At 41.1% G+C, this 21,207-nt stretch overlaps 1 protein-coding gene across 1 annotated transcript in view; it reads right to left on the minus strand.

Annotated features, from left to right (window-relative positions):
* Window positions 1-20,572, minus strand: part of LOC138592153 (phospholipid-transporting ATPase IH-like) — a 39,021-nt gene extending 18,449 nt beyond the window's left edge. Inside the window, exons 1-7 of the mRNA XM_069662820.1 lie at window positions 20,163-20,572; window positions 8,897-9,019; window positions 8,549-8,638; window positions 6,165-6,245; window positions 5,469-5,576; window positions 2,017-2,145; window positions 17-120 (exon numbers count right to left, since the gene is read on the minus strand). Coding sequence (XP_069518921.1) covers window positions 17-120; window positions 2,017-2,145; window positions 5,469-5,576; window positions 6,165-6,245; window positions 8,549-8,638; window positions 8,897-9,019; window positions 20,163-20,201 — 674 coding nt within the window. The 5' untranslated portion in view covers window positions 20,202-20,572. The remainder of the gene's footprint in view (window positions 1-16; window positions 121-2,016; window positions 2,146-5,468; window positions 5,577-6,164; window positions 6,246-8,548; window positions 8,639-8,896; window positions 9,020-20,162) is intronic.
* Window positions 20,573-21,207: the final 635 nt, after the last annotated feature.

A 21,207-nucleotide genomic window follows, 5' to 3' on the forward strand; every position in this document is an offset into this window, starting at 1 on the left:
CAGGTGTCGGACTCACTTGTAGAGGTCAGGCTGCGGTTGTTCACATTCAATAGTGGCATGTAGCGAGTCCACCTCCTGCTCCGTTCTAAAGGCCATGGTATCTGGTACAGCATAATAGGTCTGACAGAGAAAGGTGGAGGAAGGGGGGGGAAGAAGAAGGAGAAGACAACAGAGGAAAATGTCACCCACAGCCACTAATGAGAGCAGGGTGCATCTGACTCCTCCGCCCGGCCTCCAGCAGATTCTCTAAATGACAGGTGGAGCAGCAGAGGTGAGCTGATACAGGCTGCTCCCCGGGTCAGGAGAGGACAGCGGGCTGGGACGGCGCGCACATCAGGGGGTCGCCCCGAGGGCATGTATGAGGAGGGTGGGTGGAGTACTCTACGCTACGCTGTGGGACATTTATATATGTGTGTGTGTGTGTGTGTGTGTGTGTACGCTCAGCTATGCTTACAGTCGTATGAGTGACACCAAAGAACATCAGAGGAAAGTCTGGTGCATTACGTGTGTGGCATCTGCAGCATTACACATTTGTGTGTTATATCTTAACAGATAATTTTACTGCTCAAAAACAGAGCTTATGTTTACAACAGCGCTACTGATGCAGCATAAAAGTTAGATTTTGTGAAGTTTGATGGTGTTTTCAGGATGGAATGTCTCCTCTCTTACATACACCCATGCACCGTGTCATTTTGGTCCTGCATTTTTATTATGCGTCCCTTATTTGTTATTTATTTTTTAGTATTATGTAAGGCTGCAACTAAGAATTATTTTTCATAACTCAATCAGCAAATATTTCTCGATTAATCAGTGTCAACTAGGTAATGCTAAATAAATCAGTCGGCAGCTACTTAGACATGCAATTCACATTTAAAGCTCCTGTGAGGATTTTTTCGCTGGTTATGAAACAGACTGAAATTAATTCTGATTGCTCTACATGAGCTACAAAACAAACCAGACCATCAGAGACAAGATTGATTATTTCTTTGTAGTTATTTTTAATGCCTGAAACTGCTGGCAGGGGAAGTGATTGACGGCACGCTGCCTTTGTTTCCATTTTCCAGGGCAAAAATTTAAAGTGAGTGATACATGTGACTGTTAAAGAAAAACATAACTTAAGCACGTACAGGACAAAATCAGCAAAGAGATAAGAAGTACGGCTTTGTCCACAGGGGGCGCCAAAATCAACACAAATCAAAAGTTCCTCACAGGAGCTTTAAGTAATTTTTATTACAATAAAATTATTTATTTTTTGGCCCTTATATGCCTTTATTGAGAGAGTTTGGACAGTGGATAGTGTTATATTGTATGAAATATCGTAAGAGAGAATAGGAGGATGACGCGCAGCAAAGGGCCGAGGGCGGGAGTCAAGCCGGGGCCTCCGCATGGAGGACTGTAGCCCCTGCACACCGGCTGCTGATTTACCACTGAGCTACCCCAACGTCCACAATATAGTCAAGAAAAAATGCCAGTTTTTTAAATGTTAATATTTTTCTTTTAAAACAGTAAGTATATTTTGGATTCGATTTTTCTGTCGAAAAATTTGAAACTAAAATGTTTTACTTTGGGTTTCAGGAAATATTGATTCTTATTTTCATATAAAGACTTTTTAGTATTTTATAGAACAAACAATTAATCCCAAAATCAAGAAAATAACCAATGCAGAATAACTAATATTGGCTGGTTGCAACCCTGAATCAATTATAAAAAACAGTAACAAATTGTAAAGACTATTGACTGTTCAATTGACAATTTCTTTAAGCTTTTTGTATAATTTTAACCAGAATAAAACTGTAAGAAAGACAAGATAAAGTCTGTTTCTCTTTAAATTTAATGCTAAATAAGCACAAAATTATTCTGTACCATAAAGCGTTTGGATCTTGGGGACTGAATTTATTTTAATACTTTAAAATGCCTTAAATTGAGCTTTTATAGACCAACTGTGTCTTCATGTTTAAGGTTGAAAGATTGAAAGTTAAAACATAAAGGATTTAAATCATGCACTCGTCCTGGCACCTTGTGACTCGACTCCCCATCCAGGCTGGCGGTGGTGACGTAGCAGGTCCCGTCATGGCGGCTGGACGAGAGCAGGATGAGGTCACAGGGGAAGGTCTCGTCCTCCCTCACGACGACGATGTCCCCAACCTGACAGAGAAACACAGACACATCAATAATACATGACTGTTCTGACGAGACGATGAGAGTAACAGACAAAGAAGCAGACCTGCGGGTAATCGTCTGCTCATCCTTTACCATTCCTTTTTTTCTTTTTTCTCCAAAGGATTGAGAAGTTGCATAACGGATTATGCGAGCGGAGCAGCTTAAGCTCTGATAAATCCCATCTCCACGGTGACCATACACATGACACACGCTCTGTGATTTTGCATGATTAATATATTCATCATTATTCCTGCTCCCAATTCACACTCTAATCCTCTGCGTTTGATCTACGGCAGTGAGAAACCTCGGTGCAGAAAAAAGGCTGGAAGACAGACGGAGAGAGAGAGGGCGACAGAAGGGACTGAGAGAGAGACGGGTGGAGACAGGAAAGAGAAAGAACCAGAGCACGTCCGTATAAAATGTCTTTCTTGATCAATAAAATGAAGTCAAAACTACCGCTCTGTAACACAAGCTATCGCACTGTATAACCTTTAATGCTAGTGAGCTGAGCCTTCTTTTAAAGCGGCCCTCCCGCACAGTGTCTGCACACTGACAGAGCAGCAGACGCAGCAGAAATTAAATGTACCTGCACACGTTATAGCCCCTCCGACACAAAGCTGAAACCAAACTGAAATAGACCGTATCTATACATCTACATAGGAGCTGCTGAGCTCAGCACATCTGCTTTCATTCACGCTGGGCTGATAGAAGACTTCTGCAGAGTAATGTGTTGGCACAGTGAAGCTCCCTCACTTTCTACCTACATCTGCTACCAGGAATAGGACTACTAAATAAAGCAGAAGAGTATTAATGGGCGTTTTATTTCCTCTACTCTATCATCTCGCCACCCTTCTTGCTGCTGCATTGTGGCGAGTACTTTGAAACGTGTCCTGGACATTAACACGGTTAGATTCTTTTTGTAGAATCAGGATTTCTGCAGCGTTCAGCAAATTCAATTTCTGATCTTTTTCAGACCACATACGACGCAATTAAAAACATTTTTCTCACACTGATAGCAGTAACAGAATCCCAGAAAACCATAAAGGAAAAGAAGGCCTTCAATTATTGCCACTGCGTTTGCTACAGGTCTAACGCAGCTCCACAAAGAGAGGATTATACAGCCTCCTGCATGCACAATGCACATTTGCATCAGTCCTAGTCGTATTTAAATGTAGCGACGCCTGCGAGCTAGTTCGGGCAGGCAACTCGAGCTGCACTGATTTCACACTCGACATGCGTCATTGTCCTCAATCACCTGACAAACACAATTTTGCATCCATTTAAGCTGCAAGATTTCCGCTCTCTCCTTCTGCTCTGTCACTGCCACCGCTGCCCTGCACCAGTACTACGCTCATACTTTCAGCCACACCACCACCACGCCAGCATCCACCTGCAGTCTCCGGCTAGAGGGGTTTAAGATATCATCTCATCACTCCTCAAATTTCTGCCTGTAACATAAACAAAACGAGTTGTCTGACTGAAATGTGTTTAGTCTCCTGAACGCCCATATTCCAAATTTAATTAAACCTAATGTTTGTGTCTAAAACAATCAAGGAGAAAGAACGTACAAGTTTAATTCATGACTTCTCAATACAATGTGAGGCCTTTTATTGAGTGTTATTAAGTCAATTCAGTGTTTCTTTTCAACATTTCTGAAAATTACATGTGTGTAACCTTGCACATCCACTGCCCTGCTGTTGCTAAAATAGTCCCCGATAAATGCACCATTTACAACTGTTAGAGAAACACTTTCAAAAAACTACAATGCCCAGATGTTTAGGACTTTATTTAACCCTTTCCTTGAGATTTCCTAGAATCACTTTGTTTCAATAATGAAGAGGGCAACCAACAGTGCTGTCTGATACAACAATAATCCATCCATTATCTATACCGCTTTTCCTGTTCAGGGACGTGGGGGGCTGGAGCCCATCCCAGCTGTTATTGGGCGACAGGCGTGGTACACCCAAGACTGATCGCCTGTCAATCACAAGACTGACACATAGAGGCAGACAACCTTTCACACCTACGGGCAATTTTAGAGTCACCGATGAACCTAACGCGCATGTCTTTGGACTGTGGGAGGAAGCCGGAGTACCCGGAGGTAACCCACGCATGCACGGGGAGAACACAGAAAGGTCCACTTTGTACAGACCAGTGTTCAAACACGGAACCTTCTAGCTGTGAGGTGACAGCGCTAACCACCTTGCAGCCTACAATAAGAATAATAATAACCATAAAGGTCTTCTCGGATGGGGGATGATTGACGCGCCTAGTCATTCATTTTCAATGAGAGGTGAGCGACCGCAATCCTGTGAAATTGTCACAGTCTCGTGCACACGCCCCCCCCCGCTGCCAGAGCTGAAAGTTATTGAACTTTTTTCTAGACGACGCGCAGTAGTGACCACAGAAATCCCAAAGGATGAGGGACTGATCCTTGCTGTACGTGAGTTCCCGGAGATATATAACAGGAGGGCCTTTGCATGGCAGAGCATCATCGCAAGACTGGATGTATCAGGTAATGTGACGTTGGTTTTAACTTAAGCCAGGCTGTATGTTAGTTGGAAACAGTTGAGCTACAACTATAATAGTTTAGGTAGTTACAGCCTATAGAGAAAATACAGTTGTACCGACAGAGATACAGTCGTGCAAAGGAGCTGTTTCCATGGTTACCACGCATAGAGCGCCTGGCGTTTACTCGCGGAGCGCTTGTATGCCTGTCTATTCGCATGAGGAGCGCAGTGAGACCCCGAGATCCAGGCGGTAATAATGATGATCAAGAGGATCAAAGGTCTGTGTAATATCAAATCCTGCAGAATTCATCATTAAACATAAACAGTACTATAAAGAAAGAGTGCTCCTAACATCAAGTTATTGCCAAAAAGTGTCAGCCATGTAAAGCATCAAAAATGTGTTTCTATATAAGTCTAACTGATTGCAAGGCCTTTCCAAGAGTTACACTGAGCCACGCTGCCAAACAATGATCTGCTGTTGCATCAGAATGACATAAGAGCACATCAATGGATGATGACAGGAGTAAGTGAAGTCTTGAAATACATCCGTGCGGCTCATTTTCAGAGGGAGTCATGCAGGATGCGCCATGGGACACTGTCACTGCTCCTCTACTACAGTTTCAGGGCAGTTAATTGGTCGGAAAGACACGAGAGGAAGTAAAACAAAGTTAGAGAGGAGGACTGCGGGGAAGGAAGAGAAGTGAGAGGCAGTTTGAGAAAAATTTGAGCTATGCAGCAGAACTGTGGAGTCGCTTTGTGGCCTCAGGTGCTGCGCTGCTCTAATGAGGCCATTCTTACCCGTAGCTTGTGACTCTGCGTCCTCGCCACCTTCCCCCGCTGCACCACGTCCACCGGACACTCGTTAATAGAGCAGTCAGCCTTGTGCCTGAGCCAGTCCTCGTAGCCCTGAGAGAGACGCAGCGAGGGGGGGATAGAGAACAGGAGCATGAGGGGAAGAGGAAAAGAAAGCCGATGTGTTTGCTGGCAGGGGGAAACAGAGAGTATAGATTATTGTGTGGAGAGAAACGGGGCCAGAGCAGAGTGCTAGATCAGAGGGGGAGAGGTGAAAGTCATACTCTGTAATTAATTAGCATTGTGCTCCCCGAGCTTAGTGACCTGTTTCCTGGATTTCCAGCCAACTTGTCATGTTTTAGATTTATGTCCCAGTAAAACTCAGGCTTCCTAAGCTAGAGCGGCTCCATCTATCACTGATAGTACCCCCATCCCTCTGTAGCGGCACGCAGCAGAGAGGATGCAACTCCCGGGGGCCTGGGATCCTCAGCTAGAGTGATTAACAGAGGAGACCATTCATTATCATATTTCTCACATCACCAGACATATTCAATGGCATGTCCTTTCGCTGAGAGAGGAATGTGTATATACAGATAATAGAGCAGCCAACTCGGAGAGTGTGTGTGTGTATTAGAGGCCGGGATTCGGTGCGAGAAAAGGGGGGCAATATTTCCCGGAAATGCGAGCATGTGTGTGTCCTACCTGTTTTATGGCGGTGACAGTGATAACAAAGAAGAGAGGCAGGCCGCTGGTGACTGGGCTGGTGGGGGTGTCGATGATAAGCTGCAAGGGAGAGGAACAGTGGGAGGAAGATGCAGAAGGGGGGGAGGAAAAAGGGGGGGACAACAGAAAGGAACGCTGAGTAAGGAAGTGCAGCAGGAAGAGCTTCTGTAATAAGAAATCGAGCATCCACATAATCAAGCTGGTTTTATTTCCTGCATCTGCTCTTACAGGAAGTATTCTATGACAGCTTTAATGTTTGCATATATTCTTAAAGCAGTATACGTCCAGATGTAAAGAGTAATAACAGTTAAGTAGAAGCTTTTAAGTCTACAAAATAAAAGAGGAGTGCAAACACGGCTGCTGTGTGCCCACTTTGTCCCATTAAGCAGGTGCGGTATTTCACATGCTGATGAAAAAACCCACAGCACACAAACACCCAAGCTGCGCCTACAGTGAGTTGCATTCTGGTCCACTGCGGTGGCTGTTGGTAAAGAAACTGTCCTCCTCCTCTATGATGACTTTGTCCTTGCGTGATTATTTGGTGCACTGTAGTGGCTCAAGGAGAAAGTCTTTGATTCTGATTCATACGGACGGACACTGAGCCGTCCAGCAGTCATCATGTCAACATAATATGAGATAATACGATGTAAGCTAATTGTTATTATGTTGGTGATCGTCACCCAGTTAATCTCGAACACAAGTGTTGGATAATTGCTCTTATTTTGAAATCAGGAAATAATGAGTCTAAACTGTTATGACCACTAGTTTGATTTAAAGAGACAGTACGTCTCTTAATCAATCATGAGTTCATTTAAGGCTATGAGGATCTAAAGATGCAAAAATGTTAAGTTAGTTATCTTCACATTTCTCCTTCTCTTCTCAAACCCTTTTGTTGTGTTTTCTTTTGTTTATATTGACTAAGATTTAACAGTTTATGTTTGTGTTTTCTTTTTATTATGTAATTTCATGTGGTTGATTGTTCGAGATAAATAAACTCAACTCAACTCAACACATCATTTAATTAGGTTAAATAAGGTGAAACATTTTTATAGAGACTCAATGTAAGTAATGAAACACTTAATCCCCTCTGCAATCAGACAAAGTGCTTCATAGGTTGTCAGTGTTTTTCTAGACAGCCTGATGCTTTAATTGTTTCTTATCAAGTTATTTATAAGTGTATGTATCATTATTCATTTTAGATCTTATTCTATATTTTATGTTTTCAGTTTTTGTATTGCTGTGTTTTTATGTGTTTACGTACGAGCTGTCCCTGTGGTATTAATAAAATTGTTTGTTTGATTGATTTATATCATTTCTATGAGAATACCTGAATTTAACAGCAATCTTATTTACACTAAATTATAAGTAGACTGAGTCTTAAGCATACTGTTGCATTGTTCTGACCGGACCTGATCTTGTATCTTAACATAATTTGTGTTTTGTATATTAATGTGTTATTTGGGCTTAAAGCTCCTGTGAGGAACTTCGGTTTGTGTTGATTTTGGCGCCAAATGTGGACAAAGCTGTAACTCGTATCTCTTTGCTGATTTTGTCCTCTACATGCTCGAGTGGTGTTTTTAACAAAAAATCTCATCCTGCTTTCTTTAACCGTCATATGTATCACTCACTTAAAATGTTCTACCCTGGAAAATGTAAACAAAGGCAGCGTGCAGTTAATCGCTTCATCTGACCCCCACCCCCCCGCAGGCAGTTTCAGGCATTAAAAATAACTATAAAGAAATAATCAATCTTGTCGCTGATGGTCTGGTTTGCTTTTGTAGGTCATACAGAGTAATCATAATTAATTTCAGTCTGTTTCATAACCAGCGGGAAAACTCCTCAAAGGAGCTTTAATGTGTGTAAAATGAATTGCTCTATGCATAAATGTTGCTTTATAAATAAACTTGCCTTTCCTATTTAGTTACCTGTGTGTGAAAAAGGCAAACTTCTCCAGCCACACTGAACATATCTTTATTAAAGGTCCTTCATTTGAATCAACAGTATTAGGGTGTATGTAGTGTTTTTTGAGGGTATATTTACTGCATACTTACAGTGTATTTACTGTCTATTTACATTTTATCTGTGCTATATTTTTTCTTGGATAACCTGCTGCTGTAACACCACAATTTACAAATTTGGGATCAATAAAGTTCATCCATCTATCCATCCATCCTTCCAGTGTAGGAAAAACTAAGCACAAAATGCACAGAAAATGCAGTATTTGTTTGATTGTTACTACTTATGTAGCTCTTTGAAAGATTCAGGATGCTTTGCTTTTGTTTGAACGAGGGGCAGCTGGGAGAGTATTTTCAGATTCTTCAAGACAAGTGAAAACATTTCTTTTAGTTTTAATAAAATCTCACCTGGACCAGAAAGATGACCAAGAAGTAGAAGTTGGCGATTCTTCTGAACTGCTCGAACAAATTCTTGGGCACAAAGTTCCAGAAGGTGTACTGTGGGACAGAGCGACAGCAGCATTACTATCACACACACACACAGAAAGAGAAAGGCAAACAAAGGCATATCATCCTACAGTCCCTCCGGCAGGAGAACCGGTGACGCACCGCTTGACGAACACAAGGAAAGTGAAATGTGTCATCCTTAAAAACATGTTCACAAAAGAGATTACATGGTTGTCTAAATATGAAACAAAAGAGCGGCGTGATGATAAACAATGCTACGGCACTGACTCACGGCGGTGGCTCGCTCACCTTGGAGGAGACGATGCGGTTGTCAGGGTAACGCTGAGGGATGTAGGCCTCAGCTCCCGGAGGGGGTTCTTTATGGCCGATATACACCGTCCGACTGTCCACCCAGATCTCCTCCCCCACACACTGACAGAGAGAGATATATGGAGAGATATAAATAGCAATACAGGTGGAGAGGAAAAATGGGGGTTAAATCACACTGTTCAGTCTCAAGGGATCGTTACCATAACAATATATCATCCTAACATCGATCCAATTAAATATTATACTTCATGTCATCTACCCTTAAAGAAACTTAAAGAGGGGGTATTATGCTGTTTTCACATTTTAAGACTTATATATAGCGTTACAATGTTGGATGTCCAGACGACACGCAGGTGAAGTTTCAAATCTATAGGTAAAAGTATGTTGGAGTAATCCCAAGGCTTCTCAGCTCAGTCTGCAGGCTGCCGTGGACGCTAGGTTTCACACAGTTTGGTCAACAAGCTGCACTCTGTGACATCACAAAGTGCAGCCTAGGCAGGCTTCGGAGAGCTGGCCAATCAGAAGAAAGCAGGCTTGTAGTGGCGGGGTTTCTTAAAGAAACAGAGCTGTCGTTTCAGGCAGAGGCTGTATGAGGGCCTGCACAGAGCACCAGTGTGAGAAAAATTTGTTTTTTTAACTGTAATTATGCTTAGCTACTCCACAGGTGTCACAGAGTGAAATATGAAGCTTGAAATTAGCATATCCCCCCCCTCCCCCCCTTTAACCACAGAGTAGTTTTATTAACAATTAATCAGAATCCGGGTATATTACAAGTTGTACAAGGAATTTGTCTTGGTGTTTTGGTGAACAACAATTACTATAAACATAGAATGAATATAGAATTTAAAAATTAGTTTAGTAATTTATCAAGCAGAAACGCCAAATACTCACAAGTTTTAGCCTCTGAAATAGGAGGATCTGTTGTTTTAAAAAGTTATATATCATTAGACCAAACCGTCCCTTAAAAGACGTCACAACTGGAAACTGAAATGGGCATTTGTCATTTGTGTGTCAATAAATAGATAATATAATAACAGGACAAATTGCACATGAAGTATCCACAGATTACTTTAATAATGAAAGTTGTAGCCCTCAGCAATAATAAAGTTCAAATGAATAAACAGAAACAGAATGTTACACAAGACCTTTCCACCTCTTCAGCAGCTTTGTTTGACAAACCTCCTCACAGACGAGACTGAAGGACGAGTGTGTGTTGTTAATGTGTGTGGGAGGGATCAACTGAGTCACACAAGTGTAGATTTGTCCATTTCTCCTGGCAGGACCTCTCTGCAGTCTGCTTCATTCTTTGATTCCTCTTTTTGCTCTACACAGATCCACATTTTCTTTTATAGTTTTTACTATAACGCGCCTATGAGTTGTTACAAATAATCAAAGTACTTTGTGTATATGGGAAAGCTGTATCTCAGTCTATCTATATAACATCTAGGTAGCTCCCAAGAGGACTAACAGGGTGCATTCTGGGAGTTTAACGCAGCCCATATTTTCCCAAGGTGTCCTTCCATTCACAGTACTGTACGTAGAAAGCTTTCAAAGAAAAACAAAAGTCAAGAGACCACAGCATTCAGCTGTTTGTTTCCATCTGGCTTCCTACGTTGCTCCTAAAGCTCTGCTCTGAGTGGGCAGTGCGAGCGCAGCCTTTGGCAAAGCAGCCGGCCTGACACAGCTCAAAGCAAAGTGTTGACCATTAGCAGAAAAGTTCTGGAACAAGCACTTCAGTGGAAGCAGCGCTTCACTGCTTTAAATGTCCTCAACTTTTTGGCAGAGGTGCAGTTAATCGTTGCCAATGAACAAATCTTTTAATGTTCGCACGTCCCCTCTGTAACCTTGTAGATTCAGATCCATAGCTTTTAAAAAGTTTAAACTGGAGTACTAAAACGACTTACATCCCTCAGTAAGTTTGGACTAAAGACCAATAGACGCTAATGTAACTTTTCCGAGTGTTCCTAGTGACACTTTGTAATTTAAAAAAAAAGAATAAAAATTGTGATTCACAGTAACAAAAAAGCTCTGAGTCACACATCTAAACTTATCCACAGTGTTCAACAGGCGCTTGGCAGTGGGATAAAAATAGACGTTGAGCCAACAGTGTTAGCCGACTTGAGACCCCTCCAAAACATAAGGGGGGGCTGCATGGCCCAGATAAATACAGTGAGATGGAAATAGAGAGATGAAAGTGAGGTGTAAAAGAGGAGCTGATTGAAAGGGAGGGAGCAGCAGGGGAACGAGATGGAACAAAAGAATAAAGACGGCGTGAATAAAAGATGGCGTAAAATAAAATTTAAAAAAAATAATGTCGTAACTGATATGTTGACAAAATGAATTAGTACAAGCAAGTTTTTTTTAGTAAAGGGAATGTAACTGACCAACCCAACCAGTTAAAAAAAAACACATACTCTTTTATAGAGAGTGTCATGTTCACAAAACTGTGTCAGTAGAAAAACAACCTCGGGGGCTTGTTCCTCGATCAAGGTTTAAATAATCCTGGCTAACATGCTGTTAGCTAGCTAAAAGAATCCTATTGATAAAAATCTGGTTGTGGTAGTGGTATACTGTACCAATAGAAATGTGATGTTTGGTCAATATTCTACAAGGACTTATCTCTGTCGGTTTTATTTCTCAAATTACTGTGCATAGTTGTTGAATACTACTGTATGATATGCTAGTTTTACTATGCTAGCCCTTTATTTTTTCCAAAGGAGTTCCACACAGAACTCTTTGACGGCTGCAGAAGTCTCAAGAATCTCAAAGTGCCACACCCCTTTTATCGGCACCTGGCACTAATGCTTCCTTCTTCTAGCTGAACAAACTGCACTTTTGAAAGCTTAATTTTAAGAACTTGTTGCTCTGACATCCGCGCCTCATTATTTCAGGCCAAATGTAAGAACTGGCTTTGGAACTAAAATAAAGCTAACTGGGTTATTTCGATACAAAGAACAGGGATCTGATCTGGGTCGGCACAATAAACCAAATTTAGCTGACATCAAAAATCTCCCACCAAGAGAAAATCTCTTTTTGTCTGGCTGAATCCTTTATTATCATACTGAGAGCGGCTACAGTAACCAACGCCATCTGGATGTTTAATCAGCTCAGAGTCCAGAAGTCCAAAAATATTGAACTCATGCTGATTAATCGGGACACAAGTTAATTACAATTGAGCTACAGTATGTCACCCACAAAATATTGTTTTGACATGTATTTTACATTACAGTATTTAACATAATCTGATTTAAATCAATATAATAGTGTCCTATTTAGGCTGGAAATAACTTTGTTTTTCTTCATTGCTTATTCTTAATCATCCTTTATCTTTATTTAATATCTAATTATATCTATCTATCTATTTATAAAAATATTTAAAATGTCCCATCACAACTTCCACCAATATATTTAGATAACGATTAAAACACAGTTAATCGTTATTAAAAGTTATAATACCGTGATAATGGTTCAAGCATATCACATATTCCTGTCTATAGAGCATAGAGCGTTTCATCCGTAATCCACAATTCCCTGATTCCATCATTCCTCCCTTCATATTTCTGTCTGCTCTCTTTCCTCTCTTTATTCCCTCCATCCCCTGCCAGAGTGTGTGTCACACTCCTGACAGTGTGACCGAGGGAGAGGGATGGAGAAAGACACAGAGAGATTGCATTGTGGTTTGTAGTTATCTGATCATTAATCCTCACTGATCCGTATCAACCCCCGGCCCACTGTTCCCTCTTCACTCTGCTGCACCATCAGACAAAGTGGCTGGCTGGTTGGTTGCAGGACATGGAGGCTTTGTCTTTATTAACGGCACTAAAAACAGCCTCCGAGCACCGAGGCTGCTCTTACATCACCATCAATCATTAACAATGACGGGATGGATTTGATAACAGTGAAATCCAACCACTTCAACTTCTCCTTTAATGTTTTCTAACTGTACAGTACAGTTTACTCTCTTGGGAAGACAGTTTTGAACTATTTAAACTCTGGATTTAAACTGACGGCTCGCTACTGTAGCACTTTAAAGCACTCTAGACGTGTATATCTTTATTGTGGGAAAGCAACCCCTGACCCTGATCCTGGTTTTCCCATGATGTAGCTCCTGTAAACCCCAGAGATGTAATAAAAGATATACACCATTAACTGCTCTGATTAAATGGTCGTGTGTCGCAGCCCTCCCCCACCGTCCCCTCACGCTGTGCTGCAGAAGCTCTCAGCATGTTGAGCAGGTACCGCTAATTAACTCACAGATCAAATTCGTCTGACTGAGCTCTTCCTAATGAGCTACTCATGTTAAGTGGACAGAGGACAGAAATAAAAACATGATGACACAACACATATGAAGGATAATTGTGTGTGTATTTTAGACCCTGAAGTCTTAATTTAACAGTTAATGTTGTGGTAAAATATAAAATAAAATTGTTTAAAATAATGTTTTGTCTTAAGAGCATTAAAAAGTGAACGCATGCAAATGACTAAAAAAGAGACCTAGTTGTTCGCACTACTAACATTTTATACGTCCAAGATATACACTTTTACTAAGTGGATGTTTACATACCACTTAATTAACATATGTCGCACCAAACCGACTAGTTATTATATAGTAATCAGTTGTCAGTAAACACCTACACCTACTAACTGTCATGTGTAACTGCCATGTAGCTAACTGGCTAACTGACAAAGCTAACTTTAGCTTGGTTTTGAGGGTCTGTTAAATGAAATATAGGCCACATATCTTACTTACCACTTGATAAAATTATGTTTAATAAAGATGTAAACTTGAAAGATTTAAGAAATAAATCACAAATATCCCTCAAATAACAAAACAATATGCTAGTAACAGCAAGCTAAATGACTAGCTACAGAGCTAGGTTAGCATAACAGGGAATTTTACACTCATTCTAAACATGAATAAATACTGCCACCTTTGAAATACATACGCATTGCCGAATAAAAAAACAGCCATAACTACATCAGAAAGAATAGGCACTTGAATTTAACACAGGCCTATATTGCTAGTCGCAGTTAAAACTGCTAGCAACATTTTAACCCAACTTTTTAGCAGTTATATTAAAGCTTGTGTTTCTACAGTGACTTCCAGTTTCCATAACTAATAGTTTATCATTTACACATTATAGCTGTGCTATCGCTTAAGTTTTATTGGCTCAAATCAATGTAATACAATGCTAGTTTACAACAAGCTAGTAACTAAATTAACGAATGAATTAACAAACAGCTGGCGCAACCCAAAGGTCTTAGCAAAGTTTAACTAATCTAACAGACAGTGTTTTCTTTTACATTTAGTGCAACAGAAAATAGCAAAGCTGCTAAGGGAATGTTAATTAGATATATTTAAAGTAAGAATATAAAAATATTGAAATATTCTTATCAATAGAAGCAGCAAAAGTTGTCGCAGCTTTAATCTAAGATAACAGCGGCCTTGATCAGCTGTAAAGGAAGGACGCTACCTGTTCTTCACAGCTACTCAGTTTCCATTAATCACCATAACAACAAGGCTGCAAGCACATCAGGCAAAGAAACAGCACCGGTACACAGAGGCTTCGTTGAAGACTTAAGATCAAACGTGTAGGATTTATTCATTAATTCAATGCTGTGAAACTGGATTTGACAAGAGATTTTAAGGCTTGAAGAAGAAAGTGAAATATAACTGTTCAAGCATATATCCTCAACATCATCTTGGTGATTTTTTCAAGACTGTATTCTCTGTGGAGGATCCCTTTTTGGAGCAGAATGAAAGCGTAAACATCAAAAGCAGTAGTGAGGAACACAACTAATGAAATAAGGAAAGGGAACATAGCTCGCAGGGAAAGCAGGAGCCATTCGCCGTCATATTAATATTTCAGGGAAGCTGCTACACAGGTGCAGACACAAGTTTGAAAACAGCTGACACTGACGACAAAATCCACCAGACACCCTGATGACGCAAATAAGTGTACACCTGCAACAAAATCAAGAGGACAAATACTATGAGAAGGTGTTTTAAAATGACAAAATGTGTATTCTGTTGTTGCCCCAGCTTCCTCTCCCTCTTGACTCGCTGTGATCCAGCTGTTACATAAGTCTTTAATCCAGCTGTGCTACTTCTCTTTTCCCATCCCTCTCATCTCTCCTTTTCTCCCGCCACCGTAATCTGAGTCCTAAAAAAAGAATAAACCCTCTTTCTCATTTTGTCTGCGCTTAAAAAACGACGACATCCTAATACGGGCTTGAAGCTGTGTCTGAAACCTTTGTGTCCAGGGCATGCTGTGGGAGGCTAAATAATTCTTCTGAGCTAGCAAGCTGTTACATGCTTGTTTTCTCTGGTATAAACACACAAGCCAGCGGGGAAAGCTTTGCCCAAACACAAATCCTGTGTGGTTTTTGTCACCTGCAGCCTCGCTTTATACGGCGGGGCAACATTTCCGGGAGGCAGCAGACAGGAATAGACTGCCCTTAACTGTTTGTGGCAGCTAATGTGGCTAACAGTGATCTAGCAGGTTGCATTCTGCCTTTCAACACCAGCTAGATGGCTGAAATAGCTGTTAAGTTGCTGGAAACCTTTCTAAAGCCCCTTGGCACTTGGGGACCTGCTGGCACTCTTATAGATGAAAGGGAGGCCTTGCGTTTTATCCGCTGAGGGGTCTCTCTCGCTGAGGACATATGAAGCGTCGATATACATCAAAATGTTATCATATGAGCTGTGAAAGTGAAAGGACAATCAAACAATCAAGAAAAGATACTTAAGCCCCTATGAGGCATCCTGCATCTTTAATGTGACCCCCACTCACACATGCCAGCCGCTGTCTGATCCACATCATGACCTCACGCAGCGCTCACACTTTGCGCCACTCTGAGACATCACGGCATCGCTATTATTACCAGACGACAAAAAGGCACCAAAGAGAAGGGAGTGGAGACAGCTGAGCAGACACACTCTATGACTCAGCCGCCACACATACACAGGATCTGTTCAAACTACAGGAAGTTATTTTACAGATTAATCTCATTAGAACTAATATCTCTTCCCGTCATGTCCAGGCGCAGAGTCTGCTGAGAACAAGAGTTCACTACAGTAAAGTGTATCTTATTGCGTTACTTCTTTTATGCCAACAGAGTGAGAAAAGTTATACAGAGTGAAGTTATTACACAACAAAGTGTCCCATTTAAACGTCACGCTCTAGAAAACACCATGACACCTTATTTTTCTTTACAAAAACTATTTACTGTACGGCACAGGCTCTACTCACCAGATATTTTTCTTCAGTCAGAAAACAGGCTTATAAGCAGGACAGAATGCACGGCCTTCAGAAAATGTAATTTGATTTCATTCCTTATTATAAAGTGCTGTACTGGATAGATATCTGTCTGCAGCTAATAAAGTTTAAACCCAGTTAAAAAGTTGCTTTAAAGTGACAGCCAATGCAGCAATTGTAAAGATAGCGGTTTAGGAATGAGTCAAATAACAGAATTATCTGAAATATGAGACAAAATTGTTGTTCGAACACTTGAGCTGTTGTTGTGCTTTGTTGGATGTCTTCCATTATTTTTGCCGTCTCCGTTTTGTTTGTTTTAAGTAGAGCCTGCCTGATATATCGCTTAGCCGATATTATCTAGGGATAGACCGATTATCGGCATTTTGACGCATATCGGTATCTGCCTGTTTTTTTTTGTTGTTTTTTCTTTTCTTTAATCCGACGGCCGATAAGAGATCAATTTAAAACTGGGTTATTTTGGCTCTGATGCATATGCTTAAAGGCATTTAAACAAAGTTAAGTGTTGGAGTTTGTACTATTCAAAATGTTGACGCCAGTACTTTCACTTTTACTGCAAATGAATATCGGCTTCAAATATCGGTTATCGGCCTCCTTGACTACTAATAATCGGTATCGGTATCGGCCCTGAAAAAACCATATTGGTCTATCTCTAATATTATCACCCGATATGGGTGCATCATATATCAAATATCCGTATCAGTGTATCAGAGTATCAAATGTGGCATAGTTAAAACTTTTTTTCACTGAACACGTAATGCAGAACACAACACTTTAGAAAGCGATTTAGAAATGGTGTCATAGATTGTCTAACAAAGCGGGCTCTGACTCCACCGTTTTTAATACTCTCAGCACTGGCTGCAGCACATGTGGCAGAGCGTAACAAAAGTTTAATAACAGTAAATAAAAGTTATTTGTTTCAGAGAGCAGCCTTCTGATTACTTTTGTTTAGCTGTATCATAGACTGTATAAAAAGATGGACACCGTGACAGCTCACTAAAAGTGAAGCCAAAACTTTTCGAGCGCCCCCTGCTGACTGGCTGCAGTATAGGTCATAAAGCCCGCCTTCTCCATGTTAACAGATGGGACATGAGTCAAACTATAAAATCAAAACAAAATCAAATAAATGTTTCTCAAACATGTTTTCTGTCATTATAGTTAGTTCTTATCATGCTGATTTATGTCCAAGTGTTCATTTTTCTGACAAGTTTAGTTTTAATTAGTTATTTGAAGTAAAAGGTTAAAAGGTTGATTGACAGCTTTGTTGATAAATACGGCTCCTGCAGCCTATCTGTTCCGTATTAGCGGGTAGAGGAGATGTAACTAAAACAATCACTACAGTCACTTAAGTTTCCATATCTGTGAACAAAAGAAGCTGTTCTGCTGTTAAATACACCGATGTGCACGATCTTTCCTGTTTTTTTTATTTTCGGAAGTGGCTACTGCGGCTCCATCTGTTGATCTCTACTGCGCAGCACTGGTTCCAAATGACATCACCAGCGCAAGATGGCAGTGTACGTCACAGGGGCTATTTTGGCTTCAATTTCGTACAATTAGAGCAGATGGAGATGCATCATCTATCTATATATACAGTCATTGAGCTGTATCAGTACACAATCTAAATAGAAAAGGTCTAAAAAAAAGAAAAGCACTATATCGGCCATGATATTGGTATCCTGTGGACTTGGATATCGTATCATTTCCTAAATTCCCTTTTAAGTTAGGCTCTAGTTTTTAGTTCCTATTTTTCAATATCAAACAGTGAATGTCGGACAGTGTAATCACCACAGACTACAGCAGAAATAAGTCTGGAACTTTATCAGTTTAATCCTGATCAAAGTCAAATATGTAGTGTAAAAAACACGCTAAGTTTACCTGGGCATACAACATAAATGAACACTAATTACCTTCACGCCAAACGTACATCACGGACAAGTCACAGGGCTGATTACAAGGTAGCAAGGTATGAAGTGAAAGGCTCATTAACTTTTCCAACTGGACTAAATCTAAGTACATTCGTTCATGGCTGAGGAGCTTCACTAATGTACTAATACGGCACCTTTTTTTTTCAACGGGAAATTTGAAAGTATGGGAGGCATGCGGCGACATTTGGGCAGTGACCTTTATGGGGGTTTACTGCTCTCTCTGTCCAGAGAAAAGGCTTGGGCGCCTTACTGATCACATGTTAATCACCTTGCATGATGTAATATTTGTTCTTCTATGTAGCCTCATTAAGGGAGCAGCTGTTCGGAATATGGCGGGGTTAATAGAGGGTGATACACAAGTAATAGAGGAGCACATATACATCTAACATCCCTCCAATTCTGAATCAATATCTGGGTAATTAAATTAATGATTAATTACTTGTCTACTTCATAATGTTGCAGGGTGAGGATGCAAAGGGGAGAAGGGTGAGGGATGAGGGGCGTGTTCAATGACCCTTCCTCCCCCTCCTCACTCGTGGATCTGATTTCCCCTGATATTAGCCCTGCTGGAGCATCCGTCAAGCTCACTCCACACTGTCACTCGCCTGCCGCACACACAAACAGACACACATGCTAATAGATACAAGCCTGACAAACAAACACAACTGCATGAACGCACACACGCTCGAACTGATAGTTATCCTCACGGCACCTGAGCCGGTTTTAAGGTCAGGTGAAAGGGCTGCAGACTGTATACAGCAGATGTCACAATGCTCCAGAGGTGCCCAGTCTGATGAACATCACCAGACCTGTCAGAGTTGGTTCCCACTAGACACTTTTCCCTCTAATTCAGCCACCCACCGACCAGCTGCTTCCTGCTCTAGCAAATAAGCGGAGACTGCTGACGGTGGCAGCAGAACAGACCTACCAGTAATACAGTTACAGCTCAGCGTCTTATTGTTTTTATGTGGACACTCCCTAATCATAGACAATCATGAGGTCTAAACCTGCAAAACTTATCACTCAGTCAGGCTGGAAGTGTTGTGTGTAAAATTCACAAACTAGCGCTGCAGAGTGAGACCTCTCCTGTCCTTGTTGGGATTTATTTCCCCTGCAGACCAGGGCAACTGCAGGCCATGAGCGATAGTTTAGTATGCATGCGTATAGCAGCTCATATATTCATTATATCTGGCACTATATTGATTATCAGTGAAGTTTACCCTCTAAAATTGTTAACGGCATCAGTCTAAAATCCCATATCAGTCGGCCACTACTTCTTAGTTTCTAGATGTTCAAAATCAATATATATCCTGTCTTCATAACAACAGTTGGGCAGTGCATATCCCACAGGCAACAATGGAAAAAGTCCAGGACTTTTTATCCTTGCACAAAGTCTTCAATATATATATTAAAAAATATATTACAACGTTATCAATTAAGCAAATGATGGTTTGGCCTTTAATACATAACCAAATTTGCCTCACACAAAAATTTATCTATAAGAAGTCTATGAAGGTATGAATTCAAGGGCTATCTTACCCTGATTTAACCTTCAGAACTCTTTCAGGCTGCAAGTGTTAGTGTAAATTTTACAAACAAGTGCTGCAGAGTGAGGTCTCTGATTTATTCCCTCTGCAGACCAGGGCAACTGCAAGCCATGAGGATAGTTTAGTATGCATGCTTGTAGTAACTCACTATAAAAGCAACTAAACTGGGCCAGCCAAGTTCATTTCTATTCCACACATTCACCAGCCATCACTGCATCTGTAGCTACTGGCACATTCCCCATTCAGCCCCACAAAACAACATTGTAAAGCCCACAGTGGATGGCCTGCCAAAGCAGCTCGAGTGCAATGTTTATCATTGGAGAAGTGTTTATATGCACGCTCTGAATGCAGCAGTGTGCAATAATTTTCAATATAATCAGCATGGTTGATGTAAGGAAAAAAAAGGCTACAATTAAAGTTAAATGCATGATATTTGGTTGCACTTGCAGGTCACAGAGCTACAGTTGTGACAGTGTTGACAGACGGGGGCCCTTACGTATCTGCTGATGATATTCCGGAGCAGGCTGAAATCCATCTTTTAGAGGGCTCCGGCGGCGACTTCACTGTGCAGCAGAGACGTTCAGCTCTCCGTGGATCTTCGTTATCGCTACCTAATGTGGATTTTTCTCCCAGTATCCATCGTTCACCTCCACCGCCGCCGCCACCGCCGTGTCTGTGATAGCGAGGAGCAGCGGTCTCTCAGTCGGCTGTTCTGATTTTCATGGCATCCCTGTGAAGAGCCATGCAGCGACCGAGCGACTACAACAACACACGCTCTCGCTGCTGGCTACATTTCAGGAGAAATTTCACCGCGTGCAAACCTCCGAACGTCTGGATAGTGTTTCCGGTTGCTCCTCGGTTGTTGGAGTGTTTTTATCCTTGCAGGAGACGGTCCCTCATGGAGGCTGTCTGTGTCCCGCTCTGTGTTATCAGTGCTGCTGGCCCTCGATGTAGCGGTAACGTCCACAGAGCGCTCACCCGTCAGATGACTACGCTGCGCATGCGTACTGAGGCGTTGTCATCACTGCTGGAGTGTATTTGAATACTGCACTGAAAGAAATGTCACTACCTCCACACACAGAAGCCCCTGGGTGAGGAGATATTTAACCAATGTTAAAAATTTTTTAGGAAAACTATATATTAAAACTTTTTTTGGTAATATTACCTGATTGTGCTGTTGATTTTTCTTTTTTTGCACAGCTAACGTTTTAATTTACTCAAACCAATACAACTTTAGCCTATTTCAATTGCTGATTGCATTCAGTAAGGTAAAAAGAACATAATTTCTCTCCTTAAAGGAAAGTATACAATTAAAAGTCACTCAGTGCTATATTTAAGTACAGTGCCTCAGTGAAAAGATACTGTGCCTAATGTATTTCAGGTCTTAGTCTTTGATGTAATTATCATAGCTTATTATAGTTATACATACATTAGGCTATATATAGTATCTGTAACAGTATACTGTATACATCCTCCCTCTGAGTATATTTAGGCAGAGACATTTCACATGCCCTAAATGTCAGCCATTTTTTCCACAACAA

The sequence above is a fragment of the Semicossyphus pulcher genome, unplaced genomic scaffold (genome assembly GCF_022749685.1).
Source record: "Semicossyphus pulcher isolate SPU_LCO1_2020_fin unplaced genomic scaffold, fSemPul1.0.p SCAF_15, whole genome shotgun sequence".
NCBI lineage: Eukaryota > Metazoa > Chordata > Actinopteri > Labriformes > Labridae > Semicossyphus > Semicossyphus pulcher.